The sequence below is a fragment of the Tenrec ecaudatus genome, chromosome 16 (genome assembly GCF_050624435.1).
Source record: "Tenrec ecaudatus isolate mTenEca1 chromosome 16, mTenEca1.hap1, whole genome shotgun sequence".
In the NCBI taxonomy this organism is placed as follows: domain Eukaryota; kingdom Metazoa; phylum Chordata; class Mammalia; order Afrosoricida; family Tenrecidae; genus Tenrec; species Tenrec ecaudatus.
In genome coordinates, this window is record NC_134545.1 from 81,792,378 (window position 1) to 81,819,617 (window position 27,240).

Sequence of the window (27,240 nt, forward strand, 5' to 3'; positions counted from 1 at the left end):
CGGCACAGGACCAGGGACAGGGGGAGGCTGCACTGCACACGTTGTGAGTCCAGGAAGAAGCCCTGTCGGAGAAGGAGGAGCCTATGGCACGGGTGAGTAACTGCCCCCATGAACAGCTATCTCCTTCGCCAGAGACCAGAAGAATTAGAGGAGCCCTGACTACCAGGACTAAACCCTCTGATCAAAGATTCCATAGAAGAATCCTGATCCAAAGAGGAGGGAACGCCAAACCGAACTTCAAGTTCTCATAGACTCTAGACTTCCTGGAGCTATGGAGAGTAGCTGAGCCCCTGACACCATCTTTAACTCTTAAACCAAAAATATGCCCTGCAGAACCAAACAGTAGTTCAGTTTCACTAGGAAAAAGGATCTGACTTGGCTGTATGCTCCTTTAAGAACTAGCCAGATGAGATCAAATTGACAATGGCAACTTGAAAGATTAGATTCCCCGTACAGCGGGGCAGTGAATTTATGCCCATGAGGAAGGGGCAGGAGGGTGGGAGCGATCGCACGGCTCAAAGAAAGGAGGGCCATGTCACTAATCAGTCCATGCAGGAACTGCAGAATGAGACTCTGTTTTGCTGTGTATCATCTCAACAACATAATCGAGAAATTTTAAGGGAATAAAAGACAAGCGTATGTAATTACAAATAGTAGCCAACACTAGAAAGGAGGCAGCTAGACTGCCGGGAGTACTGATGGAGAGGTGTGGCTTTGCCTGGACATCAGAGAGGCTTCCCGGAGATGCTGCTCAACCTGGTGCTGGTGATGGAGTTGGGACCAGTGCGGTGAAGGACTTCAGGGGAGAGGGACAGCTTCCAGGCAAAGGCCCTGAGGTCGGGGGAGCCTCCAAGCCTGGGATCCCAAAACCTGAAGGCAGGGACTAGAGACTGAGAGCGATGTGCTGGAGAAGGACGTGGGAACCAGTCCAATGGTTCTGCTAAAAAAAAACTCCCCTGTCCGAGAGGTCCCATGGAACCCCCTGCCCCCAAAGCTACTGTAAGCAATGAGTGAGGCAGGGCCTGGCCCTCCTGACTCAGGAGGGCCAGGAGTAAAAGCAGCAAAGCCTATGAGTGGCCCCAGAAGTTGAGCTGATCTCGTCCAGCACTGGGAATGTTGGGCCAAGGACACATTATTTTGTAACTTCTTAGGATGGACTTTTTAAAATTCTGAGGGTCAGACAAAAGTACTGCTGCAAAACCATAGAAACCTTGATCAAGCCACATTCCGGAAATGTCAAGCTATATTGTCTCTAGACAGGTACTCCATCTGGGTCTATAGGCTCTTTAAAGCAGTGTTTCCGCCAAAGCCTCCCCCAAGGGATTCTGCGGCCTTCAACTTGACCATGTCAAATTGAGAACGCCGGCCTCCTCCAGGGGTTCACACAGCGCCCTTTGTCAGTGTTACTTGGGTCCGGGGAACAAGAAGAAGTCTGCAGAGACAGGATGATCAGCACTGCAGGGTAGATGGGATAAGGTTTCCCACTGCAATTCTGGAAGGTCAGCCCTCTCAGCCCTCAGAGAAGAGCAGGTGCGTTGTTGCGACGAGAAACAACTTTCCTGACCTTTTTTCTCACCGCTTCAGTTGTCAAAATTCTGAAACTGTCTTCAAAATAAGGTCCATGACTGTCCGAGTCCTCTGAGAAAATCTCTCAAGATGGCCCCTTTGGAATCCTGATGATGATGATGATGATGATAATCATCTCCATAACCATGCCCAGCAGAATTCCTTGGAAGGCACTGTTCAGATCTGACCCGTTCTTGGAAGGCTCCATAACAAAAGCCAAGGAGCCCTGGTGGCTTAGTGATTGTGTTTGGCTTCCAATTGCAAGGTCAGCAGTTGGAAACCACCAGCCGCTCCCCAGGAGAAAGACGCGGCTTTCCACTGCCGTCAGGCGTTACCATCTCGGAAACTCACAGAGGCAGTTCTACCCTGTCCTATTGGGCGGTTGAGAGTTGGCGCTGACTCAGTGGCAGTGAACTTAACAAGAGCAAGACAAATGTATTAGAGAGAGAGCTTGTCTGCAGCGTCCACTGAACAGAGAGATGTGTGGAAACATTTTGTTTGGAATAAACCCGTGTGTGCATGGACCCTAGTGCTTTTTGACTTCCCCTTGAATCAATACAGAGACAGAGCCTAACGCACAGCCGAGCTTTTTCAGCTACATCCCACTCACTCCTTGAAGCAAATCCCAGATTGTTAGTCTGGGGCGACTAGAGAGACAAATTCAGAGATGCTCATATGGATGTAAGAGAGAACTTTATATCAAGAAGTAATTATGCATCAATAAAACATCCCAGCCCAGTCCAGATCAAGTCCATAAGTCCGATAGTAGCCCATGTGTCCGATACTTGCCTACAAAGTCTGCTTCAGACTCACGCAACACATGCAATGATGCCAAATGCAGGAAGATCACAGGCCTGTGGGTAGAAAGTCTTGTGGATTGAGTGGCAGTTGAAGCATCTCCAGGGCTGTGGCTCCATACGGCTTGTCAACAGGAAGGTGTAGCACAGAGTGTGTCCTGCCTCCAGGGAGGAAGAGAGAAAATTCCCAGGATCCCCATGAAAAGGCCACGGCCACAAGGAAGCACCATCAAGCTGTGACCTGACTGACAGGCTAGACTCCACCCCTGCAACCTATTTATCAAGTGGACATGAAGTTATGTAACTACCACACCCAGATACCAAATACTTCAAAGATATTTCAATATGAATCTCAACAACAAAGATTTATTTTACTGTGGCATAATATACATACATGATGTTTACCGTTCTAACTATTTTTAAGAAGGCAGCTCAGGCACTGAGTCTAATCACAATGGTGTATAACAATGACTACTATCTACTTGACCTTGTCTTTAACATAACCTTATTAACACACCTAAGTAAGGCTCATGATAACACAAAGGGAAATTTCTATCGCTTGATACTTAGGTACTTCCAAAGGGCCTTTCAGGAAGTTATCCCTCTCCAGGTCCCGGCTCCCACAAGCATGAGTAAAAGAGCCTACCTCCAGCACTTTCCCCAACACCAGGTGCCACAATCAGTGAGTCCCTAACCGGTTCGGCCTAAAGCCCAGGGCTAATCTTCCAATTCTAGATCCAGTTGATGAAGAGAGGCAGCCACGGAAGTGCTTTCGATGAAAATCTCGTGTCAACGCCCAACTGCCAGCCTGTTACTGACCCCAGTCGGGTCTTTAAGGGACAGGGGAAGATGACCCCAATCCACCTTGCTGATGTTACACCACTCCCTGGGAATGGGCCAAGGAGGGCTTCCTTGGGGCATTAGAGATCCCAGGAACAGCCCAACGGAAGGAAAGGGCTTCCTGAGTGAGTGGAAATTTAAAGGCTTGACTGCCTTGCTCCTCCTCAGCAATCTTGCCCCTTCGCAGCGCATCCTTGACCGCATCCTTCAATCAGGTACACAGAGTGCATTTTTTAAATAAGGGCAAACTAGATAAATGGGCTTTCAGGTCCTGAGAGCAGTTTCATCCTACGTCATAAGACCAAAGCACTGACAGGTCTCAAACTCTTTACCCATCTTCCCAACCTGACCGAGGCCTGGGCTTTATCTAGACAGGTCTGTGTCTTAGTGCATCCTTCGAATCTCAGCCCAAAATGCAGGCACCGCTCCTTATCCGGTGCGTTTGCTGAGCCCTCGCCAGGTGCTTGGCATTGTGGCCGAGCCCAGGAAAGGCCAGGGGGAGTAAGAGCCAGCACCCAGCCTCAAGGAAGTCACCGTCTCTCAGAGGAAGAACCACCTAACAGGAGCCACAGGGATGGGGATGGGAGGCGGTGGGTGGGGGGAGGCACCTTCACGTTGCTATGGGAATGCAGTCAGTGGAACAAACTCCTCTGCCGGAGAGGATGAGGAAACTCAAAGGGACTAATTCCATGGCTTCAACGTGAACTGCTGCTCTTGGATCACATACAGTAGAACCAAATTAAAGACATCGTCACAAGAGGGGCGCCTTGTGTTTCTTTGATCCTGTAATTCTACTTCTAGCGTTCAAATTACATATTTATTCACTCGTGTGAAATAATTAATGTCTAAGGAAAAACAAACAATAAATAAATGCCGTTTATAGACCAAAGATGAGCAATAACACGCATGCCCATCAGGAAGAGGGGCGGTATTCCTTGTTGCCGGATGCCGTACACACTTACCACAGACTTGCTTGCCTAGACCACAGAGACTGACCCAACGGTTAACACTTTGTCAGCAGATCCCCTCTGCAATGCAGACTGGACTTGATCTGGTTTCCAAAATGTTCTGTATTGTTGGTTTGTTTGTCTTTGATTTTTGTTTGTTCACATTGGGGTGTATCTCAAAGGTATTATGTCAGTGGAGGTCACTCTCTTGAAGCTGTGTTATATGCATTTCCCTTTCTCTGTCTATGAAACCCAGGATTGAGGAACCTATAGGGACGGCAAGTAGAAGAAGGGCAGGGAGGTGGGGGGGGGGGGGAGAGGCGCAAATGGGGGACAATGTTACATTCCTACTTCACATGATTGAAATCTGGAAAGATATGATATGTGTATTACTACTAATAATATTAAAAACAGAAATACTTTCTCTCTGGAGGTGAGACGTCTGGGACCACGGTGCTGGCAGAGCTGCATGCCTCTCCCTTCTTGGTCTCGTCCAGCTTCTGATGGAATAGCCAGCACTCCCTGGCTGTGGCTGCTTCACTTCAGTCTCGGTCTCTGCGGTCACACTGCTTTCCTGTCTGTTTACATCCCTCTTACAAAGATACATGAGTTTGTAATTTGCACTCATTTCCACACACCCCCAAAAAAATCAGGAAAATTTCTTCCAAGCAGATACAGTAATGTGGCTTACAGAGTTCCCAACCCAGCATTAGATAGAAAGCAGAGAAGGGTGGATTAGGAGCCTTGTAGCTAACAGTCCACCCCTTTGGCCATTCAGCATGCGGACACACTATCATGTACATCTCTGAGGTTCCACTCACAGAGTACAATCTTGGTGTTTTGCCTGACAAGATGCAGCAGTCCTTTGTACAAACTCGCCGTTACTTCATTCCATGAAAAGGGATAAGCAAAGTCCCAAGAGGTACTGTGTCTGTCTTTGACCCACAAACTGGGCACCCATTTCTGAAAGATGTTTGTTACTCCTCCGATTCAGACCTGGTTCTGGCTGAATAGATCTGAAAAGCAACTCTGTAACAGCAACCCGCAGGTAAAAGAAAAACGGGGAAGGACAAGAGAAGGAAAACAAAAGGAATTCCTTGATACGGCAAGCCAACACGCGAGAAGCACCGAAGGCGATGTGCACACCTGCTGCTGGGTCCCCTCTTGGGTGACTAGTCACAAGACTATCATTGATATTCCTAATATCCTTCATGCTCATTGTCTTCCCTTCACCCTCAGCAAAACACTAGGCTTCTCAGAGCCCTGTGCTTGAGAGGGTGACCCACACCTGCACTGCTGAAAGGTCTGACTCCTCGGGGGCCCTACCTTTTATCGGTTGCTATAGTTTCCCATCCTTTTTTACTGTTGACATGGATACGCTGCGCAAGGCGCCTTCAAAAGGCCCTGGGGAAAGACCACTTTTTTTTTTAATCCCATTTTTCATGTACTTCTTGAAGCCCCTTCCTACCAAAAGGTGTCCCAAAGCCACCCACATAGCTCTGAGTCCCCTGTGTAGCAGCACCCAATTCCTCCCAGGGTCACTGGAATTCGTCCTCCAGAGGAGCCCCTTGTTGTGTAGCTGTGGTTCAAAGGCACGAGGAGCCCAACGCGGTCGGGTGGCAGTATCCAGGGTCGCTTCAATCGATTCCTCATTGTGTTCCCGGAAGGAAGCCATATTCCCTCCGAGCCCAGGCCTTGGAAGCAGCAGAGCTCGGCATTTCAGGCACAGGAGGCAGCGACTCTACAAGCAAGATACTACATGTGACAAAGCGAGAGCGGCTCTTCCCATGTCTACCTCCTCTTCCTCCTCATGGCTCTGTGGAACCCTGTGCCAAGGATTCACCACTGATTCGAGCATATACTGCATCCTAGAAGATAGAACTGTAGTCTTCCAGGCCAACTGGTTCCACAACCAAGTACTTGGCACACCGCTTCACAATTCCATCTGGCCAACTGCTTCCGAGCTATAGAACGGGTGGTAGGACCGGTAACTCCCGTGAGCACAAATCTATTGCTGCACTTCTAAGTTCTCCGAAATGAGTTCCCTGATTAGAAGCAACATTATGTAAAATGCCATGACAGTGAATGAGGTACTCTGTGAGCACACAGATGGTTGGCTGGCAGAAGTATTTCTGGAAGGGATGGCAAATCCATATCCAGAGTAAGTGCCTATTCCAGTGAGGACAAATCAATGCCCCCTCCAGGATGGAAGAGGTCCAATGTAATCAATCTGCCACCAGATGGCTGGCTGGCTGGCTGGCTGGTCCCCGCCCCCACCCCCCTCCAGGAATGATGATCCTCTAAAATGCCTGGAGGGCATTATCTTTCCTTCCTATCCTCATTTGCTCAGTAATTTTCTGAGGGCCTGCTCTGGGCCAGCCCGATGCCAACCACAGCAGGGACTCTCTGTCAGGCACAGACTCGGCGTGTTCTGGACACGGACACGAGAGGCGGATGGCAGTGCCAACACTGTGACGGGATGGAGAGCGCACTGGGCAGGACATCGGTGGTTTGTTCTTCTTGGTGCCATTAGCATCCACGTGACAAGAAGAGGCACTGGACCTCACTCAGCTCGGTTCCCTTCTCCTTGAAAGAAGACAGGAGCTCGCTGGATGACACCCAGGACCAGGGGCTTGTAGGAAGGGTGGGCAGGACCTCTCCCCCTTGGGGATAGGCAATAAGGGGACCAGTTGTCTAGAAATTTTGAATTAATCTACTCAAAGTTGCTTCTCTCTTTTGTCCATCTCTGTTCTGAATAATTAACTTTTAATGTGTGTCAACTTGAAGTTAGCACTTTTATTACTTATTTATCATTTCATAAACGATGTATTCTGAGTGTGCATTCGTCCTCAAAACTCCGGCATACGAGGGCCCAGCTATGTGTGCTTATTCTTAGAGCAATCTGGTTATGAGTTGGACTCCTTTGAGCTTGCTTTGGGCTAAAATTCAAATAAAGAAATCAAAAAACAGGGAGACTTAGGAAAAGGACCCACTTCCCAGGCCTGCTGCATTAACTCTGGGAAGGTCACCTGCACCATCTAGTGGCCGAAGTGGTCACGACAGGCGCGTGTGCTTGACCGTTCTGCGGAAGGATGGCAACATGTGGCCATGAAGCACTTGAAATGGGACTTGGCTTGTCCACATTAAGCTGTGTTATACGTATAAAACACACACTGCCTTTCGAAGTCTTCGTACCAAAGAAAATGCTCTAAAAATCTCTTTCCGGGGGAGGGAGGGTAGAAATAAGGAGCTGTTACCAAGGGCTCAAGCAGAAAGAAAATGCTTTGAAAATGAGGATGGCAGCCTATGTACAAATGTGAGAATGTCAGAGTCCCCACTAAAAGTACTTAATAAAAAAATTTGTTTTAAGGCAAAAAAGATCTCTTCCACACTTGTGTATAGTGAGATGTGGTTTTATAGTGGTTTTACATGTTGGTTAAAGTGGTAATAACATCCACCCCACCCCTGAGGTTTAATGAAACAAATCAGTCAGAGGGTAGATGACATCCTGGGTCTGCCTAGGTACTGATGAGCAAGTGCTTTCACCTCTCAGGGCCTCCGTTTCTCATCCTTAAAAGGGATTCACGATACCCACACCCTAGGATTAAAGATTCGGCGAGATTAGACACCAAAGCCATGGGGTCCTTTCCGACCCAGAGCAACCCTCCTGGCCTTGCTCTGTGTAGCTGCTTCTCTTCCGTTCAGAGCTGACAAGAGTGGCAGGGACACTGGAGCTGGTGCCAGGCCTCCCAGACACCACAGAGCGGGGTTTAGATGTACTCCTTTCCCCCCAGCTTTATTTGGCCCAGGTATAATTAACCTCGCCCCTCTGCTTTCTGCCTGCTGCCTCCCAGTTCACACAGCTCCCCTCCCCACAGTGACCACCTTCCTGCCCATCCAGCCCCGTTTCCCACACCCAGGAGTGGGGACAAACTGCTCATCCCCACTGCTAACCTCCAATCAGAGCCTCTCCGTGTGTGTCCCAAGGTCTGGTGACTTACACACACACGTTCTTGAGCTTCAGCAATGTCAGGGGTAAGTACAGTCCAGCAACGTCTTGACAAGCTCCGTCAATGAAACTGAAGGGCCTTGTGTGGTGTGATGGTTACGAAATGGGCTGCTAACCACAAGGTCAGCAGCTCAAAACCAGCCACTCCTCCAGAGAAAGGCAGAGCTTTCCACCCCACCCCTAGAGTTGGTCTGGGAAACCCACAGGGCAGTTCCACCTTGTCCTCTCAGGCACTGACTCGATGACAGTAAACTTGAGTTCTTAAGAGATTGCCTAAGGTGCTCTGGAGGTGTATGGCTCAGTGTTGGGCTGAATGTCAGATGCTGGTCACGAACATGGAGAACAGTAGATCAGAGGTTCCTGGCTGGGCAACTCAGGACTCTCTATACATGTTTTTGGTTGGGTAAGGGGCCCTGGTGGTCTACTGAGAAACGTGTTGGGCTGCTAACTGCATGCTTGGCAGTTCCAAACCACCAGCCACTGTGGGAGAAAGATGAGGCTTTCTGCTCCTATAGAGATTCGTCGTCTTGGAAACCCCCAGAGGCAGTTTTACCCTGTTCCTGTAGCATTCCTAGTTGGAATTGACTGAATGGCAGGGGTTCTGTCTGTCTCTCTGTAATGGGCACAGGAGGGATCACTGGGCTACAGAGTAGAAATTCACATTTGGGAGATACTGCCAATCTTCCAAAGTCAGCTAACCAATAGAACACTTCCACCAGCCAAGTTCCAGTTAGGCTCAAAATCCTTGGTGTTTTCTGGGGTTCTACTAATACCAACAATACACTTGTGGTGCGGTAGGTTAGGCATCAGGCTACTAACTGCAAGATCAAAGGTCCAAACCCACCAGCTGGTCAACCTGCTGGTCAACAGCAGAAGGGGAGGCTGTCTGCCCCGGCAAAGATTTAGTCTTGAAGCCTTTTGCAGGGTTGCTAGGAGTCCTGTGGCAGTTACATCATCTCCTGTCAACTGAGCTAAGGGGTGGAGTCCAGCCTGTCAATCAGGCCATCGCCAGTGATGCCTCTGTGGGCATGGCCTTCTCCTGAGGATTCTGGGAACTCCTGTCTTCCTCCCGAGAGGTGGGACACGCACTCTGTGTGCTTCACATTCTGTTGACAAGCCACAAGAAGCTATGCTGATGGAGCCAGAGCCCTGGAAGCAGAGGAGCCGCCTGGAGAGCCGCGCCAGCCTGAGATGCTTCCACAAGACTTTTCACCCACCGCCTGGCATCCTCCTGCCTCCAGTATCACTGCAGGTGCTGCATGAGTCTGTACAAGAATTTATGGACTAATATCAGACGTATGGGCTAATAGAGGACTTGTGGGCGCATACCGAACTTATGGACTTGATCTGAACTGGGCCAGGATTTTTAAATATTCACTTACTCTTGGATATCAAATTCTCTCTCACACACAGATGAGTGTCTCTGGATTTGTTCTCCCGTCAACCCCGACGAACACAAGTCCAGAAGAGTTCGATGACTGGCTTGGCTTCTGCATCGGGACTGCCCTTCTTCGTGCCTGCAGGGCCATCCCAACAACGTGTCATGCCGATAAGCCACTTGTCTCCATTGCTGTCCCCAGGAGGCTGCCCAGGCTACAAATGTGTGTAGACACCTATGGGTACGTGAGACCATTCAACCAGCCTATTACTCATAGTGACAACTTCTTCCACCGCTGGCTGGATTTTTCTCATTCCCCTACTCAGAGCAGCTCCCTCGGATTCCTCAGGCCGCACCTTACCTTCCAGGGTCCCTGTCCAAAACATCCGCCCATAGGCAACTTCTATCCACCCTGCCCTGCCCCAAACCTCCAGAATGGGCCCTGTGCCCCTCCTGCTTTCATAGCTCCTCCCCTACACAACCCACCATCACTCACTGCACTGTGTCACGGGGCAGAAGCAAGGAACTAGACCCGCTTCCTGCCGTGATGTGGATCCATCAGACCACTACCTTCAACTCTCCTGTGTCCTTAGTGATGAGGACCCCCACACTCAGTACAGGTATGAGTCACCCACCTCCTCCACAGTTCAGCACATCCTCTGCAATGAGACTGCCATGTGCCGGGCAGTGAGAGGACAAGTACTGAGTCCAGACTGGGACAAAAGAGTCCCTGCCTCCAAGAACTTGGGTTGACACCACCCAGAACCAATCATTTCCTGCCATTGGGCCCCAAAACACAAAGCCTGCGCTCCTTCCTCCACGCCAAACCAATTCTGATATTGACTAGTAGCCAGGAAGTGGGAAGAGACAATGGGGAGCGCTCGTCGGGAGATGGGTGTAGCGACAAAAATCGTCTCCAGCCATAGGAAGGGGTCCCGTGGTAGCCAGGGACAGGGCAGGGGCCCCAGGGGACTGTCACAGAGCACCCTGGAGTTCTCTGGATTGGTTGCAGGGATGTCTACATCCGTCTAAATATGCCACGGCGCATTTGGAGAGCTGGCTTTGAGACAGACAGATTCATGTCCCCGCACTGCCGCTCACTGGCCTTCCACATCTCCGTTTCTGCCCACTTCACCATCTGTGAGCTAGTCCGACGGTGTTTGGGGTCCTTATTCAAGCAAAATCTCATTCCCGAGTCTCGCAGGACAGCCTCGTCAACAGGGACAGCATAGTCTGTGTGAAGAGAGTGTACCGCACCCTGGCCTGGGAATGCTGTGTGGGGTTTAAAAGCCTGCAGGCACCACTCTCAGTGTCTAGCTGGAGCAAACGACAATGAAGAAACTGGTGCACAGGGCTAATAGGGCCACACAGACCAGAGCCTCTTCTAGCCTGGGACCTGAGGGGCTAGGTGGTACCCTGGCTACATCTTATAAGGTCCCAGACAAAATGGAAGACAAACATAAAAAACTCAAGTTGCACACGCATGCATCTGCATCCTCCTTGTTTGGCAAAATCTCTTTCTTCTCGCCCCTGCCCTTTGTGCCCCTTTCCTTTGGCCCTCACCAGTTTACATCCTCCCTCTGAGAATCTCTCTCAGCCTCACGTGCAGGGCAGAGGAGACGGAACAGGGGGTTAGGGCCCTGTAGCTGGGCCTTAGGGAGTGGGGAGAGCGGGGCAGAGGGTTCTGGGCAGCCCCCAGGGAGCTAACCTGGAGAGAGAGGAAAGAAAGACCCTGCAGGGCTTGATTCCTATTCAGGATGAAAGTCTGCGGCAGTTACATCATCTCCTGTCAACTTGCAAAGGGGTGGAGTCGAGCTTGTCAATCAGGCCACAGCTTGATGACCTCATCTGAAGGTGCCACAGAGATAAACAGCTCACCAGAGGCCAGATACAGAGACACTCCCTGCAAGGCATTCCTGTGGACAAGAAACACGAACAGAGACAGAGACCTGGAGCTAGAGGAGCCACAGGGAGACCCATGCCAGCGCTGAGATGACTCTGCCACCACTGAATCCACAAGACTTTCCACCCACTGGCCGGTGATCTTCCTGCATTCAGTATCACTGAACATGCTGCGTGAGTCTGCAGAGAAATTTATAGACCGGTATCGAACATAGGGACTAAAATCAGACTTCAAGACAAACTGGGCTGCGAGGTTTTCTCATGTGCAATTACTCTTTGATAATAGAGTTCACTCTTACACACGAGTGCCTCTGGATTTGTTTCTCGCGTCAACCAGACTAACAGTCACTCTTCCATTAGCAAAAGTAGCCAAGTCAGCACCAACAGTCTGCTGATCATAGAATGTACCGTGGGCAGAACGTTGTAGCGCACACTTGCCACCCGCCAGGCTCGGTGCATGGCGGGAAGGTCTCGGTATCGGGGTGGTCAAGGACTCTCCTCGGAGTCTTGTGGAAACCACGCCATCTCTCCCAGAGTGAAATGCCCCCCCACACACACATAGCGTTGGACACAACCACGCCCCGGTAACAACCCGCAAGCGGGGTGCTTACATCTGGGAACCAGCTCAGGGCTTGGCACTAGCGAAACACTAGTGCTCGTTGGCGCTGGGTACAGAAGAGGGGACTGAGCGGCCAGGGGCACCGTGCAGTTCGCACAGCCTTGTTAGCTAGAGTTGCCTGACCACCAACTAGTCCTCGCTACCCTGGCTGAGGATATCACCCTGGCTTCCTCGGTGACGGTCACGGCCACTCCTGGAATGAGGAAAGTTAGACCACGTGAGAAACATGGATCCGGGCAAAGCATTCTAGACTCAGCCACGGGAAATAGGAAGGTCAGGTTCCAATCCCACTTGCCCGACTCACCCCAAGCCCCGTCACAGAGCTGGCATAACAAAGCCCTCAAAAAAAGGGGTCACCTCACCCCTTACACCAAGGAACTCAGAGACCAGTCAGAGCCCATGGATAGAAACAAATTTAATTTCAGAATACTGCATGAATATAAAAGATAATACACATGGCGTGGCTTTACAGTTACATATACATTTATATGCTATACAGTCCAACAAAAATGTGCTCAAAGGCAAGCACTTAAGGGACCTCGTCTCGTGCTGAAGGCGCTCAGAGACGTGCCTGAAGGGCTCTGGGGCGAGGAAGCGTGTTGGTTTTTCCCTGACAGGTTCTGCTGGCCCCAGCACATCTGGGGGAGTGCTCAATGGCTGTGGCCTCGCACGCTCCCATCTCCATGGTAACCCAAGCACTCAGGCTATTATGCATTCCACCTCCTCACGAGCCCCCCCAGGATCGTCTCTGCTGCTGGGAAGCTCTCCCTGTTACCTGCCTAGAAAGCCAGCTTTGTACCGTGAGCTTGAGAATGGGTAAGCTGCCACTGGCTTTAAAAGCTTATGGGTCTCAGGAACCCAAGTTGTGCCCAGATGCTAGGGCAGTCCTGCACATGCTGGTCTCTGGGTTGGAATCCAGCTACTTGTATCTCCAGCACAAAAGCTCTGCGCAAAGGAGGGCAAGGCCGAGGCGTTCTCCTGCGGAAATGAGTTCTACTTAAAAGGCCTCAAAGGGGGGGAGCCATAAATTGCAAGCAACGCCATGAGGGCCTGTTGAAAGTAAGGGGAAAGCTCTCGAGAAGTCCAAACCCAAAGACGGCTTCCTCAGTTAACCGTGGCCAGCCGAGATGGGGCATGTCCCAGTGACAGATCAGTTCTCCTTGGAGCAACGTGCTAAACCACATCTGAATAGAGTGCCAGGTGGGAGCTGGGTGGAGACACTCCTCCCAGGATGAGAGGGGGCTGCTCTAACACGGGGACCAAGCGGCTGCCGCACTGGCCACGAGAACAGCCACCTCGTCTCTGTGGTCAACAGTCCCCATGGAGCCCGCTCCCGGTCACATCTGACTGTCCTTGCCCGCTACAGAGAACAGCTGAAGGAGAGTCTGCCGGGAGTCCCTCAACACGTGCTCCGTGAGCAGGCCCTGGTCCGCAGGTCCCACCAGGACTTCCCAGTCCACTAGCTCACCGCCGCAAGAAGTGAGGTGCCCCCCCAGACCCACGGCAACAAAACTCCCGGTTGTAACCAGTGCCAGCCCTGCCCTGTCCACTCACCGCTCCACAGGAAGGCCCATCACCACCGGCCCCAGGGGAAAAGGTGACATTTTAGAAGACAAAAATGAAGAATTCTTAATGGGGTTGTCCCAACATGGAGAATCAACAGAACACCACATTTTACGGACAAAGATTAAAATGTTTGTGAGGTCCTGGCTCAAAAACTGCACCAGCAGCCCGTCTGAGTGGCGAGTAGCGGCAGTCCCCTGCAGCGGCGAAAGACTGGGGGGGGGGGGGGCCTGTGTCTGAGTGGCCCTGTGATGCCGCAGGGCGAGACGGCCGTGTACGTACGGCGGCCCACGGTTCTGCTGCTGCCTCCTTACACTTCCATTCCCGCTGGGTCACAGCCTCCGTGAGGAAAATGACCCACGACGTCCTCAACACAAGGGCAATCACACGCAATAAGTTACTTCCACAAAACACACACAGGGTCACTGTCCCAGGGGGCCAGCTGGACAGAGCCACGTGCGTGCCGGAAACATCCCCGTGGCCACCCGTGCTCCTGGAACACTAGCCATTCCAAGAAGGCCTGAGGACACCCAGCTCCCTCCTCAGAGCCACAGAACCAGCGTGCCCACAAGGAGGTGTCTCGGCCAGCATGCCACTCTGGCTGGTGCCAGGCCCTCGTGAGGGAGACACGGCGCCCTGCAGGGCAGAGCACGCTAGAAGGAAGAAGGCGGGAAGTACCGAGTCACGGGTGGGTACTGCTTCCATCTGGGGGTCCCCAAACCTGACTTGAATGGGGAGGCACAAGGAATGCTGGGTCTTTCATGATAAGGACAAAAGTCGGACAGAAACGGACACAAAAGAAGGTGCTGGCGGTTTGGGAGCGACAGAACGATGTCTGAGCAGTTGGCACAAAGCTCACTGGACAGTGTTCCGAATGCACCCAGTCCAAAGACCGCAGGGCAGTTTCTTCAGCACAGCTGCCACTGCCCGTAGACAGGAAGCCCGTCACCCGGTCCGTCTGGGCGACTGCATCTGCCCAGAGCCTTGTGGCAGCTCCCACACCCAGCTGGGCACAGCTGAACGGGCCCGGGCACACTGTCTGAGCAGGGATAGTTTCTACGACAGCACACGCGGTGTGATGGCACCGTCTCCAAGTCACAGCCGTGTCCACTCCGCCTGGCACCGCGGACAAGCGCAAGCCCCTCATCCGCCCCTGTCAGCCGTTAGAGACAGCAGCGCCCTCCCCTCCTCTGGCTCCAGCTGGCTCGTGGCGATGGTCTAGCCTGCACGCCTGGTCCCTGGGAAGGCAGGCGCAGAAGTCCACTCAGCCATTCCCACAGAAGGCCGGCCGGCCAGCCCCACCCTCCAGAGTATCCCACGATCTACCAAGTGCCAGCACACCTCGGTCAGGCTCTCGGTCAGGGGGACGACACTGGCACCAGAGATGTGTCAGGCCACAGGAAGCTGAACCAAGGAAACCAGTTCGGCCACCACACAATTAGCTTGGCATGGCTGCGGAAGGCGGGAGGGGGGGGCTAGCCAAGGGGGTAGGGAGGGGAAGGGAGGGGCAAACAGTCTAACCATGGAAACTTGTTAAAACTCTTATATCATTCTGAATTCTTCTTCAACATGGCTGCTTCAATGCCCTTCAATCTCAGACCCAAGAAGCAACTGACAATTTCTAGGAAATCTATACATTCTTTGGACACAAATAAGATATTGCAGGATACACCTCACCAAACAAAGATCTGTCTCAGAGCTGAGGTAAACTCAGACTCAGAGACAGCGGAGGCCTTTAGTCCACCTGCCCCCTGCCCCATAGAAATGGCTTCTAGAACATAGAAATATAACAATGAACAAAAGTAAAATAACAACCAAAATACACCACCACCACCCCCAACACTATCAAAACAGAGAAAAGCCAAAACTATCAGTCAAAAATAACACTGGCCCACTAGAATTGGCATCCCTGGTGGCAAACACAGGTCCCATAGTTTTGTAACACAGACTCTGCCTCAACACCACCCTGGCTGGGCAGTGCCCGCCTGACTGCCCATTTGTCTTGTTAGGTGAGCTGCCTGGCTGGTTAGTGGTTTCCCCATAATATTAAAACATAAAATAAAAGTTCCTATTTCATAGCATCTGTTCAGAAGGCACAGTCTGCAAACATCCAGTGAGCGGGATTAGAGGTATCGGTCAGGTATTATTAGATGCTTTCACACCATCCAAAGTGCAGCAAGCAAGCTGCACGTCTGAGCACTGCCGAAGGACAATCCGGGGGGGAGGGGCGGGCGAGTGGGGGCTTCTGGCTCCTTCAGAGGAATCCTAGGTTGAAAGAGAAACAAGAGCTTTAAGCACACTGATGAGCAGTCCTTTTTGCAAACATCCGACCTGAAACCTAGAGAATGTACACCGAATCTATACCGATCTGTGACGGTCAGAGGTCAAGCCCCTCTGGCTCCGTGGCACAGTGGTTAAAGCGCTCAGCTGCAAACCCATCAGCCGCTCCATGAGAGAAAGACGCAGCTCTGCTTCTTAGACGCTCCCCCGTGCAAGTCCTTTCCACAGGGCGTGATGGGCCGGGTCAGCCCCAGCCGGCTCAGTGGCACGATGACTGACCATGTGAACATGACCTCGTCCACAGCCACCAGATCCCAACTCGATGACTACGTCACCTCAGTGACAGCAACAGCTCACGTAGTAAGTGCCTATTTGTGTCCAGGGCTGTGGATGAGCTGTCTCATTTCTCCTCACCATACGTATGCAGCTTACCGTTTTACAGATGACGAAGCTGAAGCTGCAAGGGTTGGCTTGCCCTAAGACAGACAGACAGCTATCCAACAGCAGCAAAGCTGGGACTGGAACCTATGCCGAATCACCCCTCTCAGCAACCCGTGTGTACTAATTGCCTGCTGGGGTACAAGGCACTATCATTATTGGGGCGCTGAGGAAAAAGGAGACAGGAGGCCAAAAATATATTACGTCTGCTCCTGACCTTGGTCTTTCAGAAGAGAAAAGACATACAAAGACTGTGTGAACTGGACCACGAAAACCCAAACCCAAGGCCAGCTAGGCAATTCGACTCAGAGAGAGTTACATACGTCTCCTGGACAGGAGCAGAAAGCCTCATCCGAAGAGCAGCTAGTGGATTTGAAAAGCTGACCTTGGGATTAGCAGTCAGGGTCTGAGCTCTGTGTTGTCTTTTCCCTCCAGGCCTACCAGCTAAAGCCAAGCCTGAGTTATTTTCAAAGGATCCGACCGTACGTCGTTCCATGTCCGTTGTGTCTTTTGTCACTTCCATTCTTTAGGATAACCAAGAGATAATACTCTTCCTAGGCGACAATAATGCTTTGGGAAGAAAGAAATAAGGGGCGAGAACAACCCAGCTCGGTATTCCCTGAGACATGTTACAGCAGGGACTCTTGACCTGGGGTCAAGGGGTCTTGTCAAGTGTCTGACCTTGTTGATGCAAAATCCTAGACAGCACTTTTATGTGCTTTTTCCAGGAGGCAGAATCTGGTTTTCAGTAGTATCCAAACTGTCCGTGTCCCCAAAGGACAGAGCCCCTGTGAGCGCCCTCCACCTGGAGCAGACAGTGGTAGTTCGACCTAGCAGCTGCCTCAAGCAGGCAATTCATCTTAGAGGGCAGGAGTGAGGTGGGCGGAAGGAGAACTCAGATCATCTATTGGAGGTAAGTATGGAGACTCTACTGACCACTCGGTTTCTGAGACCCAGCAGCGGTCCATCCAGGAGGGCCCAACAGGGACCGTGCTCCCGGTGCAGAGGCAGGGAGAGCCTCTCGATCCAGAGCTGGCCCATCTCGTCGGTGGCCCCGGGTGACAAGACTCAGTCTCAGTCGGGTTTTTTCCCTATGAGCACTTGTTAATGCCTTCACGATTATAATAATGTGTTTCCAAAAGTGTTTTCATTGAGTCTCATAGAAAATCTGCGACACAATCCTCCTTGTTTTCAGAGGAGGAAACAGGCTCAGAGGGAGGGACGGCTTCACCAGGTCAGCAGCTCAAATCAGGTCCAACTACAAATCCCCCGTCTGCCCCGTGACCCACACGGCTTCTTCACAAGGAATCACACAGCCGCAGCCTTTCTGCTGGCATTAGACAATTTCTCCCTGCCTTCCATAACCCCAGAGAACGTGGTGTGTGATGTGGTGCCCAGTGTCCTTCTGCGTGAGTCACTGGCTAACAGGGCTGGAGTGTAGGCAGAAAGGAGCACATGGTGAGTGAGCATACTCTCAGAGCGTCGCTGCGTGATTTGCACTCTCAGTGTGCGTAATAAACCTTCCTGAGGCCTTTCACACGCGTGCCAGGTCTGTGCAAGGCCACAGAGAGCAGGTGGGCCTGAGTCCCCCTGGGGCAGCACTGAGCACCCAGACGCCCTCTTAACAACCGGCTGTAGGATGAGCCCGCCCGTATGGTTCCCAAGTCCACCTGGTGAATTCACACCATGCTGAGTGCCTGGAGGCAGCGAGGAGCAACGCCCATGAGAACAAGCACACGTACCTTTTTTCCCCTCCTTCTTCCCCTCACACCATTTCAATCTTGTTGGTGTCATCCTGACAGCGGGGGAGCCGGGCGACAACTGCAAGGAGAAACGTGCAAAAGGCTCCAGTGCCCTGTCACTCCCGTAGACAGAGCCGACCCACCAAGGGGTTGCCTGCTTGTTCACTCACTGTGAACAGCGCGCGGCCGAGTCTGGCCTATTTCACTGAACTGATTTTACTGCCCCTTGGACGAAGGAATCAAGCCCATGGGGAATGTAGGGCCAAAGCCCGGCTCAAATGCAGCCTGTCTTATGGGGTCTTCAGTGAGAAGGAGCTGCTGCTCCCCTCCAATACTTTGTCTATAGAACAGTTCACTATAGGAAGCGGCTTCAAAAATCACGGGGGAAATGGAATTAAAATGGAAATTTTTTCCACAAACTTTTTGAAGACCCCTCATACTGGTTATCAGGGGAGTTGAGAGTATGTGCTGACTGAGTCAGTAAGCCACCGAAAACTCAAGGAGTAGGAAGCAAAAGGAAGGATCCATTGGAAAAAGGCATTGTTGGACGGCCCAGAGAAACATATAAACAGATGACAGCACCGCTACCACTGTCCCCAGTCCCACCCAACTGCATAGACAGCCTGAAGAGCGGGGTCTTACTGAGTGCACATTTTCTTTGCTGGCTCGGCTCAGTTCACCAGTGGCCATAGATTCCGGAGTGGGGTACTGGCTTTTCTTTTCTGACATCACAGGATTCCCCAACACCTTCCGCTGTTTCAGGAAGAGAAAAGACATTGTTTACAAACATCTATTGGATTGATATCATAGCTCAGCTAGCCTCAAAACCTCAGCTTCTTTGGGTTCAAAGAAAACTCAGCCTTCTGATCAATTCTCTATAGATCTTCCCTGGTCATCTTACACAGCATGTTCCAAAAAAACACCAAGCCAACACCACCACGGAGACCAGCGCCCTGCTTTATGAGGTTACTCGTGTGCAAAAGCGCTGCACTGGCAGCAGCTACTTCCGAGCTGGCTGACGCTAGCTCACATGGGCCCCACAGTGTGCCTCTGAGACCGCAGCAAGCTCGTTATCGCCAGCCCAAGTTTCCCCTAAAGGGGTATCATTGTCTCTCGCAGCTATGAACAGCTTCCTTCCCCCACACGTCCCTGCCGCCCCACTAAGGATGCTTCGGCGGATCCGCTTTAAGATGTCACCCCCGCCAGGTCAACCCCGGGACTAGCGATGCAGAAGGGTCTGCAGGAGTCCCTAACAGAGCCACCGAAGGAGCAGGCCTCTCGCCGTGAGGAGCACACGGCGGGCAAGGCTGTCGTTCAGAGGCAGGCTGAGAGTGCTCATCTTGGAAGGGCTCGGGAGCTGATGTAACCTGCTGTAACGGCTGACAGGGACAATTCTGCCATCTTTGGAGATAGCTCCCCCTTTCTCCCCTTGGAGAATAAGTTTGAATTCCCATAAAAGAATATATCAAAATAAGAACATTATACACTACAGCATAAGTATCAGCAGCAACATTCAGGGTATTCTGATGTAATACGTTATTTACATAAGATGAATTCCAGAGGGGGGAAATCTAGCCCAAAGAGAGATCACGGCTGGATAAAAATCAAGGTGCTCAAATGCAGAAATGCTGGAAAAATAAGGCCGGTGCTATCCTTCCTTCAAACGTCAGCTGTCACCTCAGAGGGGGCTGAATCGGGATGCCAGGAGCCCAGGGCTGGTTGTGTAGTTTCTCTTTATTTAATTGTGGTAAAAGTAAACATAACAAGACATTATATCATCTCAACTATTTTTTACGTGTACAATTTATCCACTGAGTTTTTAAAAAGACTTTTCATTACTCCTTCAAAAGCTACTGAACAAAAAGCCGTATCTATTATTAGCTCTCAACTCCCCATTTATGAAGAAAAAACCACTTCTCTGTTTCATAAAATTTGCAGACATTTGTGTTTAACCTGGTCCTAAAATGTCTTCTCCTGATAGCAATAAAAGTTCCTTTATAAGATCGAAAGTCTCTCCTTCATAAATAAATATGCAGCTTTCAGGAGGATATTATGATATGTCATTTCTAGAAACAATTAGCAATACAGTCACTGTCAGAAGAACTCACTAACAACAGAAAATTACGCCCACCTAACTTCAGGTAAAAATACATTTATTTGACTAACACATAAAGATACATTCACTTGACTATAATTTCCTTTTTCTTCAATCAGCTCTGTGACAAAGGAGTCAGAGGGAATGACTATCCCAATTGAGAAGGAAAGAGAGTTTACCCCAAAGCATTTCTTTTACCAGCAGTATCAAACAGAAGCAAACATGCATACAGCATAAACATACAGACCTAGGGTTCTAGAAGGTTCTAGGCAAAGGAATTTTGATGTCAAGAAAAATCTAACGTCCCAGAGGCTATTGATCTCAGCAGTCTGGGACTGAGAATGAATCCTAAACTTCACATGAATTATAACTAAGGCCAAAATCAGAGTTAGATGAAGTTTCAAGTGCTAAGCAGCTGCAGCTTAAAGAATAAAAATACATATAATAAATATATATATAGTTCCTTGTTTCTTAGAGCAAAATGTGTTATTTCAATCAAAGTGCTCATTATAACACACTAGAATGTTAGATTTACAGATTTTACCGAAGTTAAAAACAAACAAAAGCAGAACACAGAATAGTACTGAACTCCAAGTTATAACCAGAATCTTGCCTTATTAATGGCTAGACATTTGAACCCCATAACCAGGGTATCTACTGCAACCTACTGGCAACATGCTTCAACTACATGTTCAGATCACTGGTGAAGACTCAAAAATGTCCTGTGTGGAGCCAGCAAAACCACGGGAGTATGTTTATATTTGTTTTAAACATAATGAAATTGATGATTAGTTTGATACAGGGAAGAGAATACAACTGATAAAAATATTAACTTCATAAAATATGAGTGATCTAAAACTTACTCACCTACTAGAAAATCTAATTTTCTAACTCCCTCCTTTCTCCCTAAAGTCAGAGATTAACACAATGGTGCGTGGGATGCAAATCAAGTCAGAGAGGACTGGAGCGGGTAAACTGCTCATTAACGAGGGCCTGGCCTCAGCTCCAGGAGAGAAAGACAGCCTCGATTTCTTCTGTTCCGTCCCAGAGTCTGACTTGAACAGTTGCTCTCCCGAGCCCTTCACGATGAACCGTTCTTTCGGTCAGACTGTGACATTTCCTCAGAACCAGTGGAGGGTCACAGAGCAGTGCCCCTACCTTAATCAGCCCGCTGAAGGAACGAGAGCGGGTCCTCTTCTGTACCCGGGGAGTAGAAGGTTCTCGCCCTGGGGTCTGGGTCGCAGATTGCTTATTAAACTGAAAGATAATAGAGCAAAGCATGATCGTATCATTCTCCCATCAAGAGACAGCGCTCGGTGACAATCAATGACTCAGCCCACAACAGCCCATGACCAAGTGAGGGTAGCACAAATGGATTCGTGGAGGGACAAGCAAATCCCAAGGTAGAAGTGGGTACTGCCAGTCATCAAACTTCAGGGGCTTGCTCTGCGGGATCCTTTGTGATTCACATGCACCAATGACTGCTCCCACTGAACTGACAGGGACACTGAGGCACAGAGGGCTCTTGTAATTTGCCCCACATCTCCAGAAGGAAATAGAGATTCGCCACAGAGAGCGCCTTTGATCCAAAGTCGAAGACAGGGAATCATTTTGTCTTTGTTTTTTTGGTCTGCTTTTAATTCTACACAGCTAAAACGGTTACTACAGCTCTTTAATGAATGCCTTCAGGACGGCTCCCAGCACTGCCCTCGGAGGAGAATACATCAGAGACGAGCTTTCTAAGAAGAGGGGAGGGTTCAAGCACTGCACAGGCTCATTCAATACTGTGACCAGCACTAAAATGAATAATAAAGCAGCACACCCTTCTTCTACTCTCCTGCCCTTTCGGACCATCCTCGTTAACGTTCTCAGTTGTTATCGGTCCAGGTTCAGATCTGGAGGCTACCACAGTGACAATTTTCTCAAGGTGCATCATCTCAGCAGAGAGGAGCTCTAAACCGCTTCGCTCAGGAAGGTACAAGGACAAGGACAAAGCCGGCCTCCTGCCAATGATGGCAGCAGGGCACTCAGAGGCCCTCAACAGATCCAACTGCAGGTGTGCTCGTTGGTAAAACGCCCTAAAAAGCTATTTAGCAGTATGTATCCAGAGCCTTTAAAACAACTGTAATACTTCTGATTAATTTGCCTATAACCATGAGACTTGGACACTACTAGTGGGAGAAATGCAGCAAAAAAGAGACAGGCTGAGTTTGGCCACTGACACCTGTAGACTTGGTTTAAAGAAAAAAGGAGAAGACGGATGGCAGGTGGACTGGTCTAAAGTTCATGACCTACCACGAGGGGGCCAGGCTTGTTGAGTATTGGTGAGAGCCCATGGTCTAAAGGCAAGGTGACCAATGGGCACCCTGTGGAAGCTGAGTGACTCAGCCCACATTGAGCTGACCAGAATCCGACCAGATGGAGATTTCTGAGCCTGTGAACTGGTGCATATTGTTGCTGACTTTATGGATGGCCTGTCCGGATTTGACGTTGCTTATGGATGCAGACTTCACAAGGTTCCAACTGGAATGAAGATTCTTCACACTGAAAAATGATTGTCTCCTCAGAGCACTGGGTTGATGTAAGTGGGCAGTATAGAAATTGGATACCCAAAATTGGGGGAATAGAGACATGAAGTGGTTGGCTTACAAACTTTCATAGGTATGGGAAAATATTCATAGAACTATAGGATTAAGGTGTAGGTGTTACTTAACTGCAATTGTGAGGCTAAAGAATTGTGTACAGATGCCAAGTTAGGAAGGGGTGGATTGAGATAGTTAAAGTTTATTGTGCCAACCTGGCTGATAAACACATGTGGGGTTAATTCAAAGGCAGAAAGATAAATGGCTCAGCGAGCCTAACCTTTCGAGTTCTCGGGTCTCTTGCTTTCTGATAGTCGGACCAGGGTGTAGCTGCCTTAGCCAGTTCCCTGCTTCAGCTGGTAAGGCTCACTTCCTGCAAGACATCCCTGAGGAGAAGCCATGTGGACCTACTCCTGTGCAGCCCTGGGTGCTGGAGCAGCCTTGTGGAGACCCCTGCCAGGGCTGAGATGCTGACACATTCACTGACTCAGCTTTCTTCCTGCAGTCGGCATCATAATGTGTGTTTTGTGAGATGGAGGAGGACTTTGCAGATTGGTGTTGGACACATGGGTTAATGTTGGATTTGTGGGCTTGGGCACACTGGGTTGAGATGCTTTCTTGATGTGCACTTACCCTTTGGATAAAACTCTCTCTTATACACATGAGTTTCTGTGGATCTGTTTCTCTAATGTACCCACTACTATTACCATTTTACAAAAAAAAACAAAACCTTTTTTGGAAATTCAGAATGATGACATTATTTTCCAAGCAAAGCTAGGGGTTTAAACTTTGCTACAACATACTGGTAACTAATGGGTCTCCCTCAGTACAAACTAGAGATGCTCCAAGCAAACGTGGATCTCCCCGAGTAACTCCAGAAACCCGAGTTAACGCTCCTCTCTCCTCAAGAGGTGCCGATCGGCCGCAGGACCCTAGGGTCCCGCAAAAAAGCCTGCTCTCGTGGCAGAACCATACCGGGGCCAAGAAGAACCAGAAAGGACACGAGATGAATCTGGATCAGCAAGATTCCCTCGTGATTCCACAAGCACATCCTAGCGCCGTCACCCTGTTATAAGCTGTCACCTGTCTCATGAGCTGCCTCTTCTTGGCCGACTCGGGCATGTTGTGGACATGCTGGAAGAGCTCTCGCAGGGCCGCTTCTGTGCGCTGCTGGGTCTCCTCCTGGAGAGAGCACAACTCTTCCCGGGCCCGTTTCTGAGACGTCGCCAGCTGGACAGACTTCTTATGACCCGAGGTTATCAAATCAAGGTCATCCTGAAGGAAATTCCAAAGAAAAGAAAATTAATCTATCCTGGCACGGTTTTTTGCTGTGTGTTTATTTTTTCATGTTCTCACAAAAGGTTGAGGCAAAAATAAAAAAGGAGGGTGGCATAAGGAGGCACAGTGGCATCTTCCTATACCCTAAAACAAGAATAATCTCAGTGCTTTTATCAGAGAGCGAGGACCCCATAATTATCAGTTACATGAATAGTCCCACTGTATAACCTGCCCAGAGAACCCTCCATTCACTCAGAATTTTGCCAAGAGTTATTCTTGCATAGGATTCACTCCTCAAATCATCTTTTAATCTCCGTAATTCTCGTGGCTATCCTGAGGGGAAATGCCCTCATTTCCATTTGGAGAAGGGAAAAGTGAAGTGAAGCACTGTGCTGAGAGTCCCGTGGCACTGATGTGAGGCACCCCGGAGCCACGGCGGACTGGCTTCAGGCCAGGCCCTTTCCACAGGCCAACAGGAGGCAGCGCTGCACGGCAGTGGCAGAGGAACAAAACCCAACTCTAGAGAGAGTCCAGCTAAAGCAGCAGAGATCACATACTAACTCTTTCCCTGGTCATTCCAAATATTTGCTGAGTGAAGGGTGAAACTAACTAACGGAGGAGAAAAACACATATTAGAAGCTTAAGTTTCTAATGGAGACAGTGAGCAAAAATTGTCAAATAGTGACGGTACAGTTCTTTAAACAAACCTCACGTCTGTTTCTGCTTAGGGGACCTTGAGTTGATGTTAATGGTGATGGACGACATGGAAAAGGAGAGCAAGAATGGGTGCACAACCTAGCCCACATGACTGAATTGCACATGTGTAATGTGTAGACATAGGTTGTGTTCTGCATATGTTCATCATTAAAACAAGTTTTAAGGTATTTACATTAAAATGTTATATAAAATGCTTGCACTTGTGACAATCATATGTAATCTTTCTGTTAATAAGCATTACACACACACACACACAAAATAAACATCACACATTTCTCTAAATTCCTGTGGTCTCAAATCTTTTAGTCTCAGTTGATAGCGTTCTCCTACTACTGAGCCTGAAATGAGGATATATGACATAAAAATGTATCTCCACACAAGAATGAAGAACATGTCCTAAACTGATTGTGGTAATGACTGTCCAGCTCTGCTTGATACAAATGAACTACTGAATAGTATGATATTTGAACTATATGCCAATAAACCTTTTTGGGGAAAAATATTTCCATTACTGTCAAATGCTTACGCTTTTGCTATTTAAAGATTGCTTGTCATATGCTACAAAAAATGTGCACAAAACTCGGGGAGAGCCCTTTGCACAGGCAGCCTGCCCATCACTCACGCACAGAGGACCCCACCACCGTGGAGCGCTCTGACGGTTGCAGACCCGGGCATGTCCATCTCAGCACCGACTTTCTTCTTCACACTCATTTTCCTGACCTCCAATGTCTAGACAACTGCGCGGTATAGCACTGTTCTCGTATTCGTGCTTTGCTTTACAAACATGGCTCAGGCCGAAAGCAGCCTCCCGTCCTCACCTTAGATACTTGAGTTCTGGAGCCCAGGTAGTGCGTCCTGGCACATTCCCGAATGTAAGCAGGAGCCTGGACAAGACATAAAAGAAAGTCAAGCCCCAGGGGTTAGTTGTACCTAAAATTCTCCCAGGCCCCAAGGTGCGGGATCCTGAAAAGACATGGCTGGTAGATTAGTTCAGAAGAGTACAAGAGCCTCTAAGTGCCCTGCTCCACAGCTTCCTCTTCCTTGTCAACAAATCACAGGAAAGCTTGTGAAAAGACACCCACCCGTGTAGTAGTTATTGTAAATACTGAAGACAGACTGATTAGCTGCTCACTTCCCTAGGAAACCCGCGTAACCACGAGTTCTCAGGGCAATCAATGGTGGAGCCAGCAGGGACGGAGAGGTCACGGAAGGAGAGGATGCTGTCAAACAGGGCCCAAGAACAAACAGCAGCAAAAACAGGTATTTGTAGTGATGTTCATGTTTAACAAAAAACACCCCAAGTGAGGAAACGAGTCAGTCAGGGTGCAGTGTAGCACCAATGAAACATACAACTTTCCTCTGGTTCTTTAATACTTCCTCCCCTCCCCCCACTATCATGATCCAAATTCTACCTTACAAATCTGGCTACATCAGAGCATGTACACTGGTGCAGCTAGGAACTAGAAACACAGGGAATCCAGGACAGATGATCCCTTCAGGACCAGTGCTGAGAGTAGCGAAACTGGAAGGGTGGAAGGAGGGTGGGGTGAAAAGGGGGAACCAATTACAATGATCTGTATGTGACCTCCTCCTGGGGACCGGTCACCAGAAAAGTAGATGAAGGGAGATATCGGACAGTGTTAAGACTTGACAAAATAATAATAATTTATAAATTATCAAGGGTTCATGGGGGGGGCAGGGAGGGATAGGGAAAATGAGGAGCTGATACCAAGGGCTCAAGTAGAAAGCAAATGTTTTGAGTATGATGATGTCAACAAATGTACAAATGTGCTTGACACAATGGATGGATGTATGGATTGTGATAAGAGCTGCACAAGACCCCAATAAAATGATTTTTTTAAAGAAAAGAAGAAAAAAAACCACCCCAAGTATCCTTTCACATCACAACTGTGAACCATGCGCTGTCAAGCTGGCTCTGACTCAGGGCGACCCCATGTGGGTCAGAAGACAACCGTGCTTCATAAAGCTGCCATGGCTGACTTTTCGGTGCATCTCCAGGCTTCTCCCCCAGGTGCCCCTGGGTGGATTCCTACCTCCACCTCTTCAGTTAGCAGCCAAGACTGTGAGCACTTACCCCACCCAAAGGCTCCTTCACTAATATAGGTACCCTGTATACTCAAACATAAGCCAAGCTGAGTATCAGCGAGGCACCTAATTTGACCACAAAACCTGCAAAAAACTGTTCTGAGAACTTGGCTTATACACGAGTGTACACAGTAAGCATGAGCACATCACAGCCCTGGTAGCACAGTGGTTCCACTTAGTTCAAAAACAGCAGATGCTCCGCAGGAGACAGAGGAGGCTTTCTACGCCCGTAAAGAGCTACTCTCAGAAACCCACCTTGTGCTGTGGACGGGAATGACTCAGCACCGACTCAATGGCAGTGAGTGTGTTTGAACTCACATGCATTATAGGATAAAGCAAAGAACACAGATGAAGGCATTTAAAATCTGGAATGCAGTGTAA

At 49.6% G+C, this 27,240-nt stretch overlaps 1 protein-coding gene across 2 annotated transcripts in view; it reads right to left on the bottom strand.

The window, feature by feature from the left end:
• Positions 1-12,458: 12,458 nt before the first annotated feature.
• ARHGAP19 (Rho GTPase activating protein 19) overlaps positions 12,459-27,240 on the bottom strand; it is a 60,286-nt gene continuing 45,504 nt past the window's right edge. For both annotated transcript variants that reach the window (XM_075534249.1, XM_075534248.1), the window contains 6 exons: positions 25,572-25,637; positions 23,842-24,033; positions 21,335-21,433; positions 18,724-18,834; positions 18,082-18,160; positions 12,459-15,886 (listed from right to left, as the gene is read on the bottom strand). In XM_075534249.1, the coding sequence (XP_075390364.1) occupies positions 15,876-15,886; positions 18,082-18,160; positions 18,724-18,834; positions 21,335-21,433; positions 23,842-24,033; positions 25,572-25,637 (558 nt within the window). In that variant the 3' untranslated portion in view covers positions 12,459-15,875. The remainder of the gene's footprint in view (positions 15,887-18,081; positions 18,161-18,723; positions 18,835-21,334; positions 21,434-23,841; positions 24,034-25,571; positions 25,638-27,240) is intronic.